The sequence below is a fragment of the Syngnathus leptorhynchus genome, chromosome 17 (genome assembly GCF_054491065.1).
Source record: "Syngnathus leptorhynchus isolate UIUO chromosome 17, UIUO_Slep, whole genome shotgun sequence".
In the NCBI taxonomy this organism is placed as follows: Eukaryota; Metazoa; Chordata; class Actinopteri; order Syngnathiformes; family Syngnathidae; genus Syngnathus; species Syngnathus leptorhynchus.
This window is the reverse complement of record NC_141211.1, coordinates 2,337,457-2,360,270: the sequence shown is the minus strand read 5'-3', so window position 1 is coordinate 2,360,270 and position 22,814 is coordinate 2,337,457. Positions and strand designations below refer to the sequence as shown.

General features: G+C 39.4%; 1 protein-coding gene across 2 annotated transcripts in view; it reads right to left on the bottom strand.

Moving 5' to 3' along the window:
* The window catches only part of gabra3 (gamma-aminobutyric acid type A receptor subunit alpha3), a 32,736-nt gene extending 14,669 nt beyond the window's left edge, over window positions 1-18,067 (bottom strand). For both annotated transcript variants that reach the window (XM_085936784.1, XM_085936785.1), the window contains exons 1-2: window positions 17,836-18,067; window positions 5,541-5,648 (exon numbers count right to left, since the gene is read on the bottom strand). In XM_085936784.1, the coding sequence (XP_085792910.1) occupies window positions 5,541-5,626 (86 nt within the window). In that variant the 5' untranslated portion in view covers window positions 5,627-5,648; window positions 17,836-18,067. The remainder of the gene's footprint in view (window positions 1-5,540; window positions 5,649-17,835) is intronic.
* Window positions 18,068-22,814: the final 4,747 nt, after the last annotated feature.

Below are 22,814 nucleotides of genomic sequence, written 5' to 3'. Positions count from 1 at the left end.
TCTGATTTGTTCTCACATTGATTTGATTGGATCAAAACGTAACATAACAGAAAGCCTTTATAGGGGTAAATTAAAAAACAACTTTTTATGTAAATAAATGGATTTTTTCATTTTTGTTTTTTTAAATGTAATCAATTATTTAAAAAATGTCATAATTGGAATATTGAACAAAGTTGTGCCTCACTTATGTCATTTTGAACCCAAGTTCACGATAGTTCAAAGACCTCACTCACGTAATTAGCATCTTTTGCTGTATGGCATGAAAGCAACTTTTAAGATCGTCCTCCTTTCCATTTGAGACGACAGGGATGGATCAATGCTCCGTGCTCACTAATGAGCTTATGTAGTTGAATGCCGCCAGAAAGGTGGCATTGCTGAAATATGCCTGATTCATTTATGGAATCGATTGCTCCCATTGGTTCGCCGTGATGTCACCTCCAAAGATGCTATTATCCTTCGAACATTAAAATGGCAGCTTGATGCACTTATTGAAGAGTTTTACAGTGGAGCACCAAAGGCGGGGTAGAATCAAATCACGTTAATTAGCCAGGCTGCTCCAAGCCTTTGCAGAAAGAATATTGAAACCTGATAACGTTCCTGGCTGGAGCTCTGGGAGACCTAGTTTGGATGTTATCCATTTTTAACTGGGTTGTAAGAACGAGTAGGCGTATGAGTGGGTGTCTTCTACTGTCCCGATGAATAAAGTCCTTGCCGAGAATGATGCATGGGTTAACCTTTCCAACGCTCTCCCTTCAATAGTTATGCTACTAGCAGCGCATTATGTAGCACGTCGTGGCTTATCAATAGCCGCCGTGTAGCTTTTTTCAAGCCTTAACAATGTGAAGAATTTGTCTTTTTCTTGCTTCTTCTGTCATCCACTTGCTTGTTTAGGAATGCAATGGAGAAGAGGTGTACACTGTTTTTTTTTTTTTTATAGGTTATGTGACCATTGGGAAACTCACACTGCTGACTTTTGCCCTTGACTTGCTGACTTGAATATTGCACCATTAAAAAAAAAAAAAAAAAGGTTGCATACATTAAAATTTTTATCAAATTTCTTGCAGCAGGGAGATTTGAAATCATGTTGCCCTTCATATCAACTTGACTTTTTTTTTTTGGTCAGCAATATACAAGTTGCGTCTGGGCTTGTACTAGAAGAGGGTCGAATGTATTCTCTAGTGGTTTTAAAACGACTTCTTTCTCCATTCCTCAGTCTTCACTATAAATACTCTGCAGAGTAGGACAGGTTTTTTGCTAAATGCAGCTTCCAAATGCGCTTTGTCGCTTTTTTTTTTTTAAAGTATTTTATTTATACTCAGAATTGACAGCGCTGGTATGCTAATTTCCACAGCCCAGACTATAATCAATCTTGAATGACATGCTCAAATTTGGCCATTAAAAGAAAAGTGGCACTTGAAAAGCAGTTGACTGAGGACTGCACACTCTGCTCCTCTGCGCCTTTTTGGGCTTTCTTCTTATCTGTTCAGCTGTCACGCCGCCACTCTTGGCTCAAACGGTGACACAACAACAAGACAGAGGCCATCTGGAGAGCTAAGACCTCCTCCAAGGCTATGTCATGTGATTTGACAAATTATCAACAAAATATGACATTGTTTATCATGAGTCAACTAATATGTAAATCACGGCATATCCAATTGATCTAACTGCTAGAATCAGGAATTTTAACAAGAGGAGCTGAGTAGCAAATTGAGGACGGACCAAAGCCAGAAGCTGGTACGACAGCAGGAAATGATCAAACGGTGAGATAGGATCTGAGATGCGTGCTATCATTGCGGGTGACATCAATCTAGTCTCTGATGCACTTTTCGAAGCAGGCAAGCAAGCAAGCCACGGTGCCACACTCGTATGGGATTTCGGAGACGCTATCGACCGCATCAGCAGCAATGAAGGGATCATTTAGAATTGTAAGCAAGCGACTCTGTAAAGATGTCATTATTTTCCAGACGTGTGTGAATAGCTACATGTTTAATTCAATTTCCTGTGACACCAAAAGTTAGTTCAGATAGCAATTTTTATGACCATTCATCTTTAAAAAAATTCATTGGGTCCTCAGTTGTACCGTCCACTGTTTAGCAGGGCCGAGCATCGATTAGGAATTTTTTTTTTTCCCCGTCATTTATCCTGGCTATTTGACAAGTCAAGGGACAAAATGTCCATCTCTATCGCAGTTCTGAAGGACCGATGGGGTCAGGGCTGTCAAATTCATCCAACCATGCCTTCTCGTGTGGGGATGGAAGGGAAAAGGCATTTACCAGCTTTGGAAAGACAATATTGCACCTTTAAGTTCATCACAATGTCTCGCTTCTTCAGTGTAAAAGTAAGAATTTAAATGTAGTACTGTGTTTGTGTGATGGTTTGTGACTGGTTGCTGGCAGGATCTTTGATTCGTTACACTTTCCTCTTGGCTCCTGTCCTAACCCATTTGGTTGGCAAAGGAAGATTTTAATTTATCTGACTTCAACAACAGAGCTATCTATCCACCCGAGCGTAATGTCATTTGAAATGTTGCCACTAATGCATAGCCTTGAAACATTGTAGTTTTGCCAAGACTGAACAAAATAACTGCATTATTAAAAGGGCTGTGTGCAGAGGCGACTGGAAATCTTGTTCAAAGAAAACAAACGCAGTGATTAGAGTCTTTTCACCTCGGAATCACTGTGTGCAGTAGAACTTACATGAACATCTAGTCGGACACATTTAAGTTGATGTTTCTGATTGAAAGACAGAAGGTAAATATTCCCTGATCAACTATGATTGCCATTAGTCCCCGCCCCCAGGCCGCCGCCGCCGCCGCCGCTGTCAGCCTGATAATTCAATCAGCAAGGTGGCTCGGCCATGAGAATACATTACCCTTCTCACGTTAACCTTGACAGCCCTACCGAAACAGAATGTTATCTGTTGACCAGGTCGCTTCTCAAAGTGAATAATTCATCGAAGACGAGGTGAGAAGTCTGGCCGATGTTACAAGCGAGCGATCCATGGGGAAAGTGTACACATTGCACTCTCATCCTTATGGCTATCGATTAAATGCCACATTAACCAGCTACATGGCTACACATTACAACACAGAAAGCAAGATAGTCTTAACTAAAAAGAGGTGGAAACAAGATTTTTTTTTTTTTATTGCGGGAATTGTTGCAAAGAATAATACGAACGTGTCATGTTTATTGGAACCTTGCAAGGCAGATGGATAATGCAGATGTAATCTTGCAAATACATCTTTCCAAGCTCGGAAACAGATGTGATTGCAGCCAAGATGGACCCATCAGATCCTCAAGGCAGCTGCTATGGGTGGAAACTCACTTTTAATGTGCTTGTAAACAATGAAAAACACAATGATATAACAACAGTTTGATTGTTTGGCCACAAAGGAGCAATTTGGATTAAAAAGTCCAGTTGGACTATTCCTGACCGCTAAGCCAAGATGATTATTTATTATGATTTTTAGTATCCGTTTATTATTGTTATTATTTATTCTTGTCCATGTTGATCCAATTGAGCCAGCATTCGCCCAATTAGCTTCTAAGTTGATGTGCTCTGTGTCTATCCAGATTCTATCAATTGTGTCCCAGGTGCACCATCTGGCATGTCAGGTTGCTTTTTGAGTATGCGCCAAACGTGGCCAGTTGCACAACGCCACTTCCCCAAAGGGCTTTTGTCACTTATACCATCATTCATCAGGAATGTCTTCTTCCTCATCTGTACCATTTGGAATTCCGATGGTGGAATCAGAAGGGAGCTCTTTGACAGAGAGACATCTCGTTTGCTGACGGTCAACATTGGCCATTTTCATCGTATTTTTGAACGAGATAGGAGTCTCGTATCGACTGAATCAATAGCACCCCGGCTGGTTCTAGCCAAGTAGTGCAATTCATCATTAGCTTCGGAGCCAGTCAACGACCATTTGCTTTTTATTAAAGCACAAAAAAAAAAAACATGAATATGAACATTTCTGGGAAAGGACATTGAATACGTGCATTCGATTATGGTTTAGGTAATTATGGGAAAATTACCATCTCCGTCAAGCTTTGGCCATGAATAATAAATTCCATGGCCTGCTTGGATTCCAATGGGAAATGTGTGACATTTTTTTTCATCCCTGAGGATGTCAACATTTCATATACATGTTATTATTAATACACTGCTCTCATAAAGAATGGAACGCTTATTCATAATTAAAGTAATGGATACTGCCGATCGTTTGCTACAGCCTCACATCAGGTCTTTAAACCTGACAGTAGGGGTCTTGGGGGGGTTCGTAAAGAGAGCGAGCGAGGGAAGGAAGGAAGGAAGGAAAAAAGTCCATGTCATATTTTTAGCTTCTCCCTCCTTGAATGACCGCCACTGATTTTGAAGTAGAACAATTTGATGCTTTCATGATTGGATTCAATATGTAACATTGACATGGAAAAGGTCTCCAAAGCCCAAGTTAGTTCAAATTCAAGGAATGAAGACATCAAGGTTGTGCATCTCGCAAGACTATTCAATATGTATCACATTACAATTCAAGGACAGTGCATTTTAGAATGTATGTAAGTCACACAAGATGCTACGCTGTACTAATAACAACGAAGAACTAGGCTAATCTTTGATTTTGTTCCCCAGCCTGCCTTCTTCCTGGGTCGGTGAGCTTTTGCTTTCAAAATGTTTCAAGCAGTTTACAATTTGCCATTTCCTGCTGCAATAATATCCGGCGGCCTTATCAACAATGCAAACATGGCAACCAGCGCATATTCTCTTCACTTGAAATTACAAGAGGCATGATTAGAATGACATCTAGATACTAAGGGGCGTTTTTTTTTTTTTTTAGCTGACTCTTAACACCCGTTCCGAAATGTGCAAAAGAAGCAGGAGAGAAAATGCTGTGAATGGACAATCACAAGTGTGGTGTGCTGCACAATGCAAATTAATTCAGCAGTCAGTAAAATGGACTGTTGCTCTGACTGCACAATTTAGATGTGAGGACAGGCTCACCTTGCAAGATGGCATCCATTCTCTTTTCATTCGGAATATATATTACTGCACGTCGTGGGCAAACGGAGATAAATTCTCCCAGTCGCAATTAAAATGTTTTTACTGTATTTATAATGAGATGTTCATTTCAACCATAAGTTGTAGTACTTCTCATTCAATCGAGAAATCATACTATTTTCATTCATTTCATTGTTTTTCGATGTTCTATTCACACAAAAATATCTTCCACCATCTTTTACCCAATCACTACATTATGTGTAACCATCTATCTACACTGTCCCTTTAATATTATTCTAAAGTGCATGCTTTGTTATAATAGTCCTTTTGGTGTATCTGATTAGATGGTACAGTCGTACCTAATGAAGTGTTGGGTGAGCTTATATTTGCTTCTATAGATATTGGCTCGATTGCACGATTTAGTGTAGCAGTCAACTTGATTAATGAGGCGTGATGCAAAACACCTCACGTAAACAATAGCTGGCACAGAGAATAGAAGACTGCAAATTGCACACGGTGGGATCTGAAAGGAGATCGCTTTGTCCTACCTGGCATGAGGAATGATGCTGAGGCATAGAAGGGAGCTCCACAAGGCCAAGTGCAGGGGTTGAAGCTTCCAAAATGCAGCAGCCATAGCAGTTTAAAACACAGGGCTCCTGAGGGAAATGACACAAATGTAGTTTTTAGCTCTTGAGGAATACAACTACAAATGACACAATACATCTTCATTCATAACAAAAGCCCTTTACCGAAATGTGATCTATGTTTACATTTTCTATAAATGCACGCTTCACTGCTCACATGTTTTCTTCACTCTATGTTGAATTCAAACATCTCCAAGACACATCTTTTTATGTATCTGGCAGCAAATCACCTTGTGAATGCTTGAGAGAGCCCTCCAAGGGTGAATCTGATTCTGTTCTGTGTGGCAGTAGACAATTATTGTCATGAGATAATTAGTTTGCACTATAAATGTGTGCTGCACTGTCGCACACACCTTTGCTCAGGGGGCCGAGTCTCCTCGAAGTGTAAAGTCTGTGGCCTTTTCTCTTGATGCGTAAATGTGATTTTGAGAAATCGAGTGTAGATTCGCAGTAAGCAGTATTTTTTGGGGGGGAGGAAAATCAATCACAGCTTTTTCTACGGATTCATTTAGTCATTCCTGGCGGAAGAAAACTGAGCAAATAAACTGGGTACAGAAAATATAGAGCGTAAAATGAATAATTACAAATATTTTGGAAAATATCATCTTATATATATAAATATAATATTTTGTTTTAGCTGTAACTATATTATCAGAATAAAACATACTAATTTGTATCTAATGATTAAAACTTTTTTTATGAAAATGAAATTTCCTGGAACACTTGATTTCATCATTACCCAATTACAAGGACGGCAGTCAAGTTCCACTTTCATCACCTCTTCTCATAGCTGCTCTCACAAATTGGCAGCTTTGCAATGGAAGCCTAACTAAAAAAAAGGCCATTATTACCAGGAAAAGAAGACAAACAACCTCTGCAGAGCAGATGCACAGTCACTGGAGCGCACACGTGTAGCAGCTGTTTTATACTTTAAAGGCTTTTATTCTACTTTTGTGAGATTGTGCCCCCCTTTACGGCCAGCGGGATCAAACAGTCCCCTCGGGGGAATCAACATTCCCTTTTTTTTTTTAAATTTATTTTACTGAGAGCACTTCTCTTTGCGTGAAGTGCAAACAAATGATTGGACACATAGATAGAAGGCTTTGGGGCTTTGTCAAAGGCCCTCTACACTTCATTTGTCTCAGGCATTAGGAGAAGACGCTTAACAGGGAGCTGTTTTATTGCAGCTGGGTTATGACTCCGCTAGCTGTGCATTTTATAACACGACCCACTCCGAGTCATCGTGTGATAATTGTTACAGTCCATCTCTATGGCAAAGATAATTTGATTTTCTCCCAAGGCTGCAAAAGCAATAGCGAGACTGATTCTTTTTTTGTTTTAGGTCAAGAGAGCAGCCAAGCAAACTGAGAATGAAAAATATTATCACCTAATGGAAGCCCATTTACCATTCATAGCTAAGCAAAATAACAGCCTGGCTTGCTTATCATGTATGGAAAATAATGGCAATTTCCATAAATGCTAAAATGGCGCTCATTAGAGCTCTGCCAAGGCAAAACAATCCAATTTGGATTAGCACCATAACCTTCACAGATACACAGGGCTGTACTCAAATAAAATCATCGATCCTCTTCCTACGTCACACGAAATCTTTCACTCCGCAAATAATAGAGAATGAACCCATAGTGGAGACAAACATTGTTTGGACTCCTTCATTCAGGCATTTTGTTCATACTAATACAGCATCATTAACCATTCAAGGTTTTACCTTCTGTAATAAAAGCAAATTATACTCGCCAGACCAACGGATGTCATTTCCCTGTCTGACAGAAGACGCCATCATTTTTTTTTTTTTTCCCCCCATCACCACACATGGCCTTGTTCATTACACACAACATCCTTAGCACTGTCCTGGATACATCAATATTTTAAAATCTACTTAGAGCCCTGGCTCTCTTGAGGCCCTGATGGAATACGCAGCCGTTTGCTGAACTAGTTAAACTGTTAGAAGAAAGTCTCATGGAAAAAAAAAAAAAAAAAAAGATGCACAGCTACTGGTAGACTAATGATGTGCTCAATAAACAAACATGATACAATGGGGGAGGGGGGGGGAGTGGAAAAACAAGGAAAGTTGTAATCATTCTAAGTGCACATTACACAAATTAGAATTTTCTTTTAAATGCCTGTTGTTGTTTTGATCCTCCGACACTAGCGCCAATTAGAAAAAAAAAAAAACGCAAAGGAAATTTGCTTGACAGCATTCTTGCAAATTCTTCCCATTTGACAATAACAAATGCACCTGACTACCGATACCTGTCATGCAAATGAAGGGAGGGCTCAGTTCCTGGGGCTTAGACTCTTCTGAAAGAAAGAAAGACAAAAAAAAGAAACACAATGCTTTTGTTGGCAAATTAAAAATAGCTTGCCTCAGGTGACAGTAAACCTAAAGCACTCAACATCTTGCACATTTCTATTCTTTTCTAGCGTCATTTCTTTTCACTGGCTGAAAAAGCAGAAAATCCAATGAGTAATATAATCTCATTTGACAGAATCAAAAGGCCGGAAAAGCACTTTTGATTTAATTTTCGGCACTTTGTCATTGGGTGTGTGTGCAAAGAGATTTTTGCATTCAAAATAAGGGATGAGAAAAGGGGCTTGGAGTTTTTTATGTTTTTTATGGTTTTTTTTTTTACTCAGTCCAAATCCAATGCATTGAAAGTATTTCAAAGACGGAAGCTGTTCTTACTGTTGTTTTTACCGGAAATGCAGGATATGATCATTATTAGAAGTCAAATGATTATTTTATCTTGATCATTTTCCCCTAGTGGTATTTGCTTGTTATATTAGACTACTGGTATTTTGTTTGAAATTGTTCCTCATGGACGTGAGCCCTGAGCCACCTGACAATAAGCTTCTGTTAACAATTTAGGACAGAAACAAAGTAAGTTAAATGTAATTTCTACTCCCTCTGCTAAAGCTGTCTGAGTAATGTTCTGTTAATACACTCTTGACAGGTGATGCAAGAACCAGTAATACAAGAATGAAACAAACGCCCCCAAAAGTCTGCTTAATCAAATATGAAGATATTTAATCTGCTCAGAGTTTGGGGGGGGGGGACTTGCCAAATTATTGCATTGGTTAGGAAAGTATTGTGTTTGAAAATAAAACAAAGAGAACCAATGTAGATATTCTTGCGCAGTGGAGAGAAAATGTATAGATTTTTAATTTATTATTTTTTAAAACCGACAAAAAAAGGAGGAGGACATTTTACTTATCCCAAAAAATGAATTTGAACAGTGACACATTTTTTGAAAGTTTTGGTAGAGAATGAAAACATTAGGGTTTAATAATTTACTGGAATATATTATTATTATTATACTTTATTCCCTAAAAATTTAGGTTCATTTCTGTTAAATCAAATATTTGGGCCATTATTGGGACTATATTCTAGAATTCAGAAATTGTATAATAAAGTTGGCTAGTGGTATTTTTTGTGACTGTTTCCGGTTTTTTCTTTCTAATATAATGTGTTCATGCAGTACTTGGCTAGCCATCAGGTAGGTTTTGTTTTGTTTTAGCACCCCCTGGGATCCCGGTTGGATTTTCTGGCCTCTCATCGTTTTGTAACCTCCGAGTTCCAAACACGTTCAATCCGTTGAATTGACCGAGTTGAGCATTTTCCCAGGACAAACCTTTTGACCTCCTCCTACTGAATGTGTTTCCAAACATTTCATGAAATGTGCAAAATATCCAAGAGACCACCAGCATGTGTCCCTTGACACATGTAGCAACAGGGTTCACTGAAGCATGTTCATCCAAAAACACTTTCCTCAAGGCCACATACCTTTTGTTTACTGAAGCTTTTCAATTATTCATTGACAAGCTGGACTAACTGGAAGCATTTTAACTGCATGTTGTACATTTTCTGCTCGACTCACACTAAAGCAAGTGTCCCTTACAACAATCCCCTGACTCGCTGTTGGGAGTTAGCGACTTGATCAGATAAATGGAATAATAAGCTAAATCAGTGTGGCTTTTGCAATTAAGCTCGGTGGCGCTGCAAATCTGCATACACATCACTTATACTTCATGAAAAAGATAGCAAAGCAGCTGTTAAACTAAGGTGCCAGACTAGTAGAAGAAATCTGTTGCTTTTCATGAAGAAGTGATTGAGGTGATCTCGACATTTCTGCCAAGTCCCTTAACAAATTCAATATATCAATGGAATGAATGAATGAAGCAAAACATGGTTTATTTCATTTTTTTAATTTAATATGGAATGGAATGAAGCAACATTTTATTTAATCTTTTTTGTGAATATTCATTTTTTATCTATTTTTGATGATCATTTTAAGCACCGTACAGTATCGTGTTAACTGGTCCAGGTTATTGGGATAAGCATCATCGGGGCAAATCTTCACTCTTCCCCTTCAGCATGCACAAAATAATTATCTTGCTGCCATTATTTCTTTGGCATGGCCACTGACCGCTTTTTGGAAAAGTAGTCTCCAGAGGGCTATAAATATCGCCAGCAAAGTCACTGCGTTGGCAACAAATACTAAAGACAATTTGTTGCCCTTAATTGCTTCTGCTGCTCACTTTCAAAATAAAAGCATTGCACATTTTTATCTTTCTTTTTGACATCATAACAACTTTGCAAGGACAGTGGCAGACATTGTGGATGGGCTGACCATAAAATATCCGGATCTGTGCTAGCCTGTAAACCTAATTTGGTAGCAAAGAATCAGAATCAAATTACCAAAAATGTTTACAATCCTGATATGATGTCCAAGTTACTACCGCTCTGGTATATATTACTAATGAAGAGTATTCACAAGAGCAAAAAGGCTACCCCAACTGTTATTATGTTGTAACCTTATTAAGAAGGCTCTCGAACATTGGCTGACAGCCAGGCGGCAATAAATTAATACGAAGAAATCATTTGGGTACAGAGAGGTTGGATACTTTTTATTATCCAATAAAATCACTAAGCACACATTTTGAGATGAGTCCAGAAGCAACAGCAGTTGTGCTATTAAAGCCTTCACACTATTTAAGTTTGCTAATGAACCATCCATGTAACAAAAACGATTGGGTTCTCAAAACGACAACATAAATGAAACATGAATTAGATGACAAGCTTGAGAGAAGAAGCTGTGACGTAATGTGTTTTTAGTTTCCAAAGTATTCATAATTTGACGCTGACGCCGACATTGCGAGATGTTATTGTTGTTGTTTTTTTAATCCAAACCAATCTGAGGTCAACCAAAATGGATTTGAGGATGCGGAGGTAGCTGAGGTCATCCCATCAAATAAAACTACCGATAAGTAATTACGAACGGATCTACATCCACATGACTTCAGCCTTCCTCGGCGAGCTTCATAGATCCCAAAGCATAAATTACTCGAGCAAGCCTAAAGATAACGTACATATATGATGTTTATCTTTTGAGAAAAATCGTTAGCCAAACACATCTAGCTTCATTTGGTGATTGCTTTGGGAGTCACAAGTCAATAGTGCAAGGCCATGAGATGGGCTGGTAATTCTCAGATGGGATTTTCCTGTCATTTCCATCAATCATGATACTCCGAATGTCCTCTTCCATTAGGGATGTAACTCGGGTCGGTGGATGAGCATGTCAAGTGTTTATCAGGCTTCGTAATTGGTTTACACCTGGGATTTTTTTTTGGGCCAGGCTTCTAGAGAGCCAACATTTATATGCAGATACAAGAACGACAAGCATATTTTTTTTATATTTATGGATGAACTTATGAATATATATTGATAAAAAGCGATAAAGACAGAGTCGCTTTATTAGCTAAAGACAGAGAATGGCTTTTCTTTTTCATTTCTTATTATTTTGGTAATTATGCAATTAATCTTGGGGTGTACAATAAATCAATAAAAAAATTGCATGAAAAAAGGATTTGAAACTAAATTTAACATTTGACAAACTTTACATTTGTCAATCTATTATTTGCTGCGTAGACAAAACTGTATTTTGTGGGATTCCCGTCACTATTTATCTCCCTTGACAATTATGAGTGACTCTTTGAACATATTGATGATGCCAGTTGTTTAGGCATTCAGAGTTAAGTGAGCTGTAGACAGTATAAAAATCTTATGAGCATTCCAGACATGAATGACAGCTATATAGCCCAACAGTAATTGCTTTGCACATGTTTGCATCCTGGTAATAGCCTTACACACTGGCCCAACAAAATCATTTCAACCATGAATCAAACCTCCAGGTCGGTGATAAAGCTTAATGCTATTTGCTTTCGAACCTAAAATGTTTATTTGACGATGTCGTTTGGTTTCTTATCGCAAACCAGAAATGAATGTACGGTCATTGAAATAAAATAGTAGACCTTATTGATGAGCTGAATATTACACATTCAACCGGAGGTTTCTCATCCATTTCCATAAGAAGTCCTGCCACTCCACCAACATCAATGTAGTGGAGATGCCCATCCGTTTTCTCAAAATAGGGGATGGGCTTGAAAGCAGATCTTATCAAATCAGAAATCTTATCCCAAAGAAGTGTATAAAAATAAGTCTGCATTTCAAATTCCCCAATCCACATCATGTTCCATTTCCATCACATTACGCTGCATGAATAGCAAGCATATTCAAATTTGATGCATTGAACCTGATGCAGTGCACACACAGGAGCAGCGATTAGAAGTACAGAAAGCATGATGCCGAGCGGATGCCAGTGCAACGCTGGCAAAGACTTTGGCACATGATGCTATGAAACAGCTCAGTGCATTCTGCTTCTTGGACTGCATCAGCTCCCACTGTGGAAATATGACAAGGTATCTGCCATGAACATAATTCCAGATGCTGCTGCCGGAGCGACTGGCAAGAGTGACTCTTGTGATAAAAGCAGCTTTGACTACTAGTGCAGCACTCTGGAGAAGTTTGGGCAGAAACTCCGATGCCAGTGTATCTGTCAGAGGCTGGACATGTTGTCTAGGGGGCTGATTCGCTTCACTCATTCCGAAATGCGTTTGTCTTGTTAAAGTGCCACGCGTGAGCTTGCTACTGGCAGTTCCGATTCTTTCTGCATTAATGCACTTTTTTTTTCTTCTCAAAGACAAATACACCTCCCACTGCCAGTTCCACGAGATGGCTTGCAAGGAGCAGCAATAACAATGTCGCATGTATAAAGATAATGAATAAATAATAAAAATATAAATACAAATAAATCATACAAATATAATCATATAAAAATAGGTCAAAAATAATTGCTGTACGTTTACCTTATGATTATTTCATGAAATCAAAATAGGAATATAGTCAAGCATCCCTCCCTATGTTTTACGCAGGAGACAAATTCAGAGTTGTCGCTTGTGGTCGGTCGTCCTTGCTGAGAATGATGCTTACATTCTTGGCATGAAGTCAAACTCATCAAAGTGGGAGAGAGAGAGAAAGAGAATCGGGTCGCTGATAGACATCAAGGCAATTCCAAGGTCTAACCGTGCAGCCTAGTAACAGCAAGATGGCAACCGAGTTTATTGAAAAAGATGGTTACACATTACCGCCCCCCCCCTCCTTTTGTATTGCCTCCTTCTGCAGTTGTGTTGATGTTTGCTGGTGTCACTGAGGGCGCTGTATTCAACTTTTTTTTATTTTATTAAAGAAAATATGAGGTCATGTGGCATTGGCAGAAACACTCACAGCTCTGCAATAGTCTGAAATGTATGACAACTACTTTCCGTATTAACACACCACTTTTTTTTTTTTTTAATTGTTGTTGCAATTGAGTCCAATCTGCAATGCCATTTTGGAACACGGCAACGCAATAGTGATGTAAACAAAATCTCTTGTCCAGAGTGTAGGCTGAAACATTGTGATTGCGGCCAAATGCTGCACAATTAAATTGCCTGCAGTTATCTGGCGGGCTATGATTAAAAATAATAATACCGTCTTAGTTGGGAAATCACCCTTGGAAAAAAAAAAAATGAGGAGGGGGGGGGGGATTATTCCTGTACTGAAACCGCCATGTACTTTAAATTACATGCAAAACATTGCAGTCATTTGCATAAGAAAATCATTGTATGAACAAATGACTGCAATAACAAGGCACCTACAGTATACAGGTGGATTTGCTCCTCAAGGTAAAATCCTTTGGGAACACAGTCAAGTTTTGCGTTGAAGCAAACAATACACTTTTTTTTTTTTTTTTTGATTGCGGTAATAAAAATCAGATAACAGCACAACCTCTGAGGGCAACTCATACAGCTTGTAATTTTTCTTTTTGCAGTACAAGGGGAGCAGATGCTGACTCAGGAGGGACATATAGCAAGATCTCAATCTAATTTTCATGTCAAGATTCATTGCACACAGTCAGACCGCCTACACACATACACCAAATTCTCCAGAGACCAGAACTTTGTTGTCATCAGTAAAGAATGCAAACAAGGCCACCTATGAAATCCTGATGATGCATCTTCCTAACCTCCTCTTTCTACTGCAGGAGCTTTCCAACATGATGATGGTTGGAAAGCAACAGGCAGTCAACTGCAATGTGCTCTTCTGGGATTTCAAGCTGGGCACTGCACTAACAAGGTTAGTAACAAGATTGTGCCATCACGGAAAGTCTAACCAAGCAGCAATAATGCATCTGACTTAAAGACATCAAGAGCCACTTCGGCCTTCCATGTGGATTTTCATATAAATATAGGTCTGGATTAAAAAAAATGGGGTCGGTATATTTCATGGAAATATTACAAGGAGCAGTTTAAAAATGGGAATAATGCAAAATAAAAGGAAAGTGCTTTTATTTCTTTCATGGGAAAAAATAAGTAGGTAATCTTTTTTTAATTTGCATGTCTTCACAATAACTTTGATCATTTGCTTCATGGACTTTAATGTTCAAAATGGATTTGAAAATAGAAACTTCCTGACTTTAAATTGTGTTTGTCAAATGTTAGCAATTTTCCATGTTTCTAAATCTTTTGATATATTGAAAGTATAAATCTGATGATGACACTCAGGTAAAAAATATCAAGTGTATTGAATAAGTCAGGCAAAGAACACCATTTATATTCCATCCACAACTGTTCACGTCTGGGATAAGACTTTTTTTCCTTGTTGCAGGACCTGAGGTTGTTTTGCCTCTGCAGTAGAACTTCCAAGATATGCAGCTTTAGGCTTTAGTGTGAACTTGTAACCTCAAAGGTCTGAGTAAGACTCTGCTGCTCGTGATCCGTGAAAATAAGGGCAAGGCTGTATTATATTTTTTATTGCCTTATCGAAACAGCATTGAAAAAGGAAAAACTACATTATAAATAAATTTTTCACCCCCCAAAAAATCTGATGAACCTATGGAAAAACAATAATGGAAAAAAAAATTAATTGGCCTAATTGTTCCAATACTTTTGAATAGTGTGTGGTGCTTCCCCCCCCCCCCCCCCCTTCTGCTGCTGCTTTGCACTTCAAACTAAGCGCCAGTGATTGTGATTAACAAAAGGACATCTGTGGTGACATCTGAGTCAACCATATACCCTGAGAGCTCTTTTATTCCGCATGAATCGATTTAATCAAGTATTATTATTTTTGTTGCCGACAAAATACACTTTTGAATGAATCCCATCACAAATTTAAATGAAGTTACCGAGCAGCTATAGTTACAGACAGCGGCTTATCAATCAATAGTCATTGATTTTCTCTGCTCATTATGCTCTTGTTGAAGATGTTTCGGTGAGTACTTTTATTCTCTAAATTGCTGAAATGTGCATTTCCATGAGATTAGTCTTGGCAGGAGTCCCACGTCGTTGCCAAAATACCATCAAACTACAAAAGTGACAGTTGCTGATAGTTGATCCATAAATAATGATACTGTGTATTAAAGACAAACTTTTTTTTTTTTTTTTTTTTTTTTATTCAAATCCAACCTCAATCTGCTCACGTCAGGAGCCCAAATGATTTTTGATCACGTTAGATAATGGTGTGCTTGGGAGATGCAGAAGCAGCTTGGCTCTTGCTTTGTTTTGCTCTGTAGCATTTCTTGTCGTCTCTCAGCACATTGCTAACACCCGCTCAAAGCCTCTTGGTCATGTCTGACATGATCATAGTGGAGCTTTCAATACACATGGAGGGCTCTTGTGATTCTCTCCTGTCAACTAGCATCAGCCATCTCATCTTCAGACATTAGTTATGCATTAGTCCGACCCTTCTTCTCGAGCCGGGTGGCTTACGACTCATAAAGTCGCCTTTCGTGACTGCTTTTTTTTTTTTCTAAAATATGCTGTAAACATTTATTTAAATTGTGATATTTGCTTCTCCCTCTGAGCAAAGATGACTCTTTTCCTCAACTCTCTTGGAGACGTTTATCTTCTAATCATGGGAGATGCTCTGCATCATTCCTTTCATGCCTGGAGGAACAATATAGCAGAGTTAATCCTGTCAACAAATCCCGTGTTTTTCCTCACGTCGTATGGGAGTACATCTGCTGAGCCCAACGTAATGCAAACCCCGTCCTACATTGCAATTTTTTTTTCTCCCCCCCAAATACATCAGAACCACTAAATCAGCCAAACAAAACCCATCCGTCTAAGAGTCTCACGGAAAATATCACCTGCTCCCTAAACAAATCTGCTACCCTTTGACACATTTGCTGCATGCCGGACAATAAATCAGCTTGCTAGCTTTGCGCCACCACGGATACCTCCGTATATCTCAACAGCTGAAGAAACTGGCTGAGAAAAGTCATTTACTTGCGGTCACAGGCAGTCATTGCTTTTTGAGTCCTGGAGTGTGCAAACTTGAGATGGATGGCTTTGGGGTCGGAGGGGGGGCATGAGGATGTGCACTACATCAAATTAGAGCAGTGCTAAAACACGAATATGTGACTCTTGCAGGAATGAAACTTGATTCTCCGAGGGGTGGGGGCGTCTTATAGTCTTGATTCAGTAAGGCGGCCATTAAATAAAAGCAGTGCAAAGAAATGTGTGAATACGCGCAAAGCACAAACATGAATGTCTCCACTTCACATTCGGCCTACTTTCTAGTCTGTGAACAAACATTTGTGTCACTTAAATCCAGCACCCAACTGCTTTGTTAGCATAATATTTTTCTCCAAGACCATCAATATTTATGATTCAATATTAAGGACACAGACTAAAAAAAAAAAAAAAAGTGTCTGTCATTTAACACGTGTATAAAGCTACTTAATTTACCGAGCTAATTATACATATTTTGTGTGACCCCCCGACCACTGGTGCAGTGCAAAAAACAAAATGACTAAAGAATAATAACTACAAAAAAATCTAAGCACTCGTCATCCATTATTTATCTTATCAGGATGAATATTGCAATATACATTTTCCATGATATCTTCCACTTTGCGATTGACTTGTGACCAGTTCAGAATGACCCTGCCTCTCGCCTCAAGTCATTTGAGCTCACCTGTGACCCCGAACAATGACACTTTTTCTATCATCACCATTTTAAAACCCCTATTTTGAGGGTTTGCACTTATATGATTGGTCAGCAAGGTTGTTGGTTCAAACCCCATCTTTAGGCATTTCTCTATGGACTCTGCTTACAGACAGAACGAAAATATCATTTCCAGCCAGTGACTCACTGACAATGTGATTGTCGGGTGCTGCACAGTGGCTGCCCACTGAACTAAAAGAAGAAATGCAAATGATTTCATTGTACTTTGCCTTTTCAACTTTACGTTTGCACATCACATATATTGACAAGATTCATGTTGCCATCTGCATTGTTGACTGAAAAGATGGGAAAAAAAGGGGGCGGGGTGGGGGGGGGGGGTTATACGCTGGAGCTTCAGTGCCAAGGTTAAGTTAGCGTTTGCTCAACAGTCTTGTCACTGGTTGCGGCAGGTTGTGTCTGACAGCTTTCCAAACAAATAAACAAACAGCCGCATGTGAATTCCCACTATTTGCGCCAGCGTCTCATTTGCGTCACACATTGTTTTTAATTGCCCATTAAGGACATGCCAAATTTGGTGTCGCATTGGGGTGGGGGGGCTAAACTGGACACTACTGCTGCAAAACGCGCTCATTCAAATGCAGTAGCATCTTATTTGCAGACAGCCGCATGCATACGGGAGGGAGACCTGTTCAACCCAAGCAAGCAAAGCAAGCATCCATCCATCCACTGCAGTCGCGCCACAAGCCGCAGTTGTTGCATGTGAACGGAACATGCGCGACACATCGTCCCCATCTCCCATCCAAAGAATACATCAATAATCATAAAAATACTCACCACTTGGAAATAAAGCTCTGCTTTTTTCTTTTTCTTACCCCCCCACCCTCCCCACCTCCAGTCTTTGGAGTTAATGAGGTTCTGACGCGTGGTCCGGTTGATGCGTCTCTGGTGCTTTTGGGGATTTCTTTTTTTTTTTTGCTTGTTGTCAGCGGTAAAAGAAGAGAGAAATTGGCGTCTTCTCACCAAAAGCTCATCCCTTCAAACTATCCTTCCCGCCCCCTCCATGTAGCCATCTCACATTGGTGCTTCTTCAGGAGGGGCAAACCCTGAAAGCCGCGGGGGGCTGCGTTAGCGGCGCTGATCTGTCACGCGCTCCACTGGCCACGTGGACGCGCATCGCATGCTTGCGGGAGAGCTTGCCTAGTCGCTCGACAAATGGAAGCCCCCCTCCTCCCTCACCCCTACATTCAACTAAACGTTACAAATAGCGTTACAAATACGCCCCCTTTTTTTCCACCTTTTTTTTTGCTCCTTCTTATGCTTTGATGAAAAGACTGCAGAGGATTTGCTCACTTGTCCACATGCAGGTGTCCAAGGTCCACTTAACCAATGACGAGATATTCCGAGCTGACTGTGATTTAGCAATATCATTTGAGTCAATGCAGCAAAGGTTGCATGGATGAGATGACCTTGGGGGAAATGTTTTGGTCTAATCAGAGAGACGAGCTGCGTGGGGGAGAAAAAAAAAAAAGAACGATATTCTTCATAGATTGGACTCAAGGGTGCAGGGTGTCCTACCTCTGTTCTCGTAGCCAACATTGCCAAGTAGTTTGTGCACACTCACATGACTCACCGACCTATGCATGATGTATGAGGACCAAGGTTAGATTTGATGACATCACAAATGAAGACATTCAAGCAGTCAAATGTTGAGCACAATAGTGGATTGGCAAGTAGACTTGAACCAGGGGGCTTGCTCTCACTCTCTGGGGGAAAAGTGTCATATTAATAACTCCCCTGTCTGTCACTCTCCCGTACCTCAGTTAAGCTACCGCAACGAAAAAAAACAAAACAAATTAAAAAAAAAAAACCACAATACAGGTGTAAACATTTCTGTACAATGAAACAATAAAAGAAAAAGTCATGAGCTGAAGAATCAAGGGAATTATTTCATGTTTTATGCCAAGAGAAAATCTCAACGGCAAATGTGTTGTGTCTTGTGCCAGCACAAAAAACCCCCCCAAAAAAACAACTTCTGTGAAAATGCTAATTAGTAATTTAACATTTGTTTGTGAGTAGCTCAAAGCGTTCGCGAAGCTTAAGGGGCATATTGTTTTGATAGCATGAAAGCCTGAGCTAAAACTATCTGGATTTCTTTTTCACCATGAACACGTTATAAATGAATAAAAGAGGGAAACGACGTGTGTAGAGCTGTATTATTATTTTTTTTTTCTGTATCTGTTCTTCTACTTAATTGAGTGTGAGTAGCCTATTTTTGCCACCTCTGCGTAATCAAATTAAGTTTCCATGGATTTTCCCTCCTTCGTGGGTCTTAGATTGGTTCCATTTTAATACAATGTTTACCCAAACCCTTTGAGACTCTAAAAGGAATTAGTGGTTGTACTAAATTAGCTATGAGTTATGGTTAATAATTACAATGGAAGGGCTACGATGGTTGGTTATCTCAGGGAGATTTGAAGCAGACTTTGGAGTGGTTATTTGAAAACCAAATATGACCAATCATATTTGTTTTCTAGCACCTGTGCGTGGTCGAAAACGTAAAGCTTTTACTTCTATTTCACGTGGTAGGAAAGTGAATCAAACGGAATGTTTCGTTTCCAAGCGTTCGCAAGCGCTCTAGAGTTACTCTCCTTTCATTAATTCTTTAATGGTGTCCCGGAGCTAACAATTATTCTGTAAACTGTGGTAAAACTGACAGCGAGATTCGCGCGAGTGTCGGCTGCTATTGCTAATTACCCCGCTTGTGGACAAGTAGTGCAAGACTGTTTATCACAATTTGGCCTATGTGTCCAGCCATGGGATTGAAAGGAAAAACAAGTTGAAAAATGACTATTGAGGAAAGATTTTTAGATTGCTTGGGGAAAAAAAACAAAACATATCTGTGCCAGATTCGATTCTGCTTGGAATATGTTTTGTACCTGTGGCTATATATTTTTTTTTTGATGAAGTCTGACCAGGATTTGAATGAAGTGGACGATTTAGCCTCGATCCCACCAAGTCTCAAACAGCTAATTAACTTGCTGATAAGCTGCTTCCAACACCAAATAAGGGACTTGCCCTCGCTGCCAGGGACGTGTCAAGGTGCAGTTGTTTTCCCTTTTTCAAGATGTTGTCAGATCAGTTCAGTCATCTGACGCTGCAAAGTTGTTTTGTGTGGACACTTCAATTCATCCATAATATCATTAAGGGAGGAATGAGAGTTCAAATTGCCTTCAACACATTAGTTGCTCCTCATTTTAATTTGGGTGGATTCCCTCATCAAAAATAATTGCAGAACTGTCAGCTGGCACTTTATTTTGCACATTATTAGGTACACCCGACTCCCATTAACAATGACGTTTTTTTTTTTCTTCCCTACGTTGTTAGTCAGTGTTTTGTTTTTGGTTTCCTTTCACTGCACCACTCTGTAATACAACAAAATCGATGATCTGTGATTGGAGACTATGAAAGCAAACTGTCACTTTCATCTTAATTCATCTCCAACTGTTTTAGGTATTGCTACATAAACTTTGTTAAGCATGATGCTAATTGCTTTTGAAAAATTATTGATGCTTGTTAACAAGTCCGCTCACATGCCATTAATCCGCCTCGCTCTCATTTATGCTGAAAATACTTTTACTAAGTACCGAGTAGATTTACACGTTTGCAGATGTTCCGTCTACGATGACCCGTAAATCCAGAGATGCTACATACGAGAAAACCATCACAGTTCAACGGAACATAAAGTTTAGAGGTGATAATGATGCATGATGCTGACCACGAGTACACTAATGAGGAACCTCGAGAGAGATAGCACCAGCCTCAATAATTATCTGTCCTCCGACAACACAAATGGTCACGGCCAATGGCTCATTGCAAGGACTTCACACTTTTCTATCACATCATCTTGTTGATAGTAGCACATTCATCCTGTGTTACCCTCGATGGCTGAAATGAAGGCCAACACATTTGAGCTAAAAGCCTCCCCGCTTGTCCCCTGATAAAAATATCCAGCCTGTTCCAGAAGTGTGTCGCTGCACGTTACTTGACAATGAAATGACAAACACAAATTTGCATTTTTTTCCTCAAATGTGTTCTCTTCTTGTCTTGTGAGAGAATAATAAGGGCATGATCAATAATATATTTGGAATGTGTCTAATACATTGAGCAACTTTATCATTCTGGTCAAGTTTGAACTATAATACTGATACTGCTCCTAACAAAATATTAGTAATAAAAAAAAAAAATGTAGTACTGAGCATGCAAACAACACACTGTGACTGCAGCTCTCCCACGTTTTATGAATATTATTCATGATTGTAACATTTGTTGTTTTTTTAATGAAGGAAAATAAAACAGGCACATAGTATCTTTTTCTTAGATGTTCAACCTCAGACACATCCTGCAGCTTTAAAAATACATGTAGCATCAGTGGCACTGAAAAAACATGCTTGCATGCCTACCGGCGAGCTCAATGTGGAGTCTTCAAAGAGGCAACTCTTGTGATGTGGATTTTTAAAAGAAGGAACTCTATACTCAGCATTTATGTATGTGTGTATTGGAAGGGGGGGACTGTGTAATAAATAAATGAAAAAAAATACAAATAAATACAAATAAATAAATATATAATTTTGCCAAATCCTGTACAGGATCGATATATAAATATAGTAACGTAATAAGGCTTTTTGATGCCATCAGATTACTTTTGATTGATGAAAAAGAAACAAGAAGTCACTGATGATTGGTAAGAAACGTAATGTACATTGCATGAAGAAAAATCCTGGAATTCCCATGACTATATTCCCGAGCAACTTCTCCTGAGATGCCATTGGCAGTCGCAAAATAAACCGTTTGCCGCAGTACATTGAAGTAGTAATTCAAAGTAAGCCAACAGATATGAATAATAGATGCGTGATGAGGGACAACCATTCATCATGATGGCATTTAGGTGGAAAGGCACAAGTTAGGTCAGTCTCAGTACACCCACGGGGGAAATGCAAGTGCGGAGAAAGCGAGCCAGCGAGCAAAAACAAACGCCCGCCTTTTTACCTCACATTCAGCTTTGTATTTACTCTGGAGGGCTGTGGAACGCTTTAGATCAGCCATATGGATGCATAAACAGAGGAAACCCTGAGCTTTAAACGCGTTAACAGCTTGAACATTTTGACCAGGGCTTGTGTGAACAGCCATATTTGGTATCTTTAGAATCAAATAAAGAAAAGAGCGTTGTTAGAAGAGAAGAAAACTTTCTATCTGGGACGCAAAGTCCGAACCTAAATCTCCAGGGACAAAGCTGCTGGTGGTAATTTATGATCTACGGGCAGGTTGTGCTTCCTGAAATGTCAGCCTATTTAAACAACGTATATGCTATTTCAATCACAATCACGTCGTCCGCCCATCCGTAAAGGTTAAGACCAATCACTGGGCATCTAATTGCTACGAATTATTGCTCACTCTTCCTTTTCCTTTGCATTATCAATGGAATACGACTTTTTTTTTTTTTCATGCTTAGCCGAGGATGTACAGTATGATAATAAAAAGCTTGGGATTTTGTCAGCTCTTGGCTTGAATGCATGATCAATGGACCAATGTGAGGCAAAGTCGTTTAGCGGTGAGATGAAAGTGTTCCCGCTGTCTGAGCAAATAATCACAATTGAGACGTATGTGTGACACTTTTAAATGTCACAAGTACAGCCCCGCTCCAAATAAGAAGGTCTACTTCAATTCCCGCCATGGCTGATGATGCGTGTTTATGTGTCGTTGAAGTCATAGCAAGGCTTCCAGGAAAGGAATTTTAACATTGATCATTTTTTTGC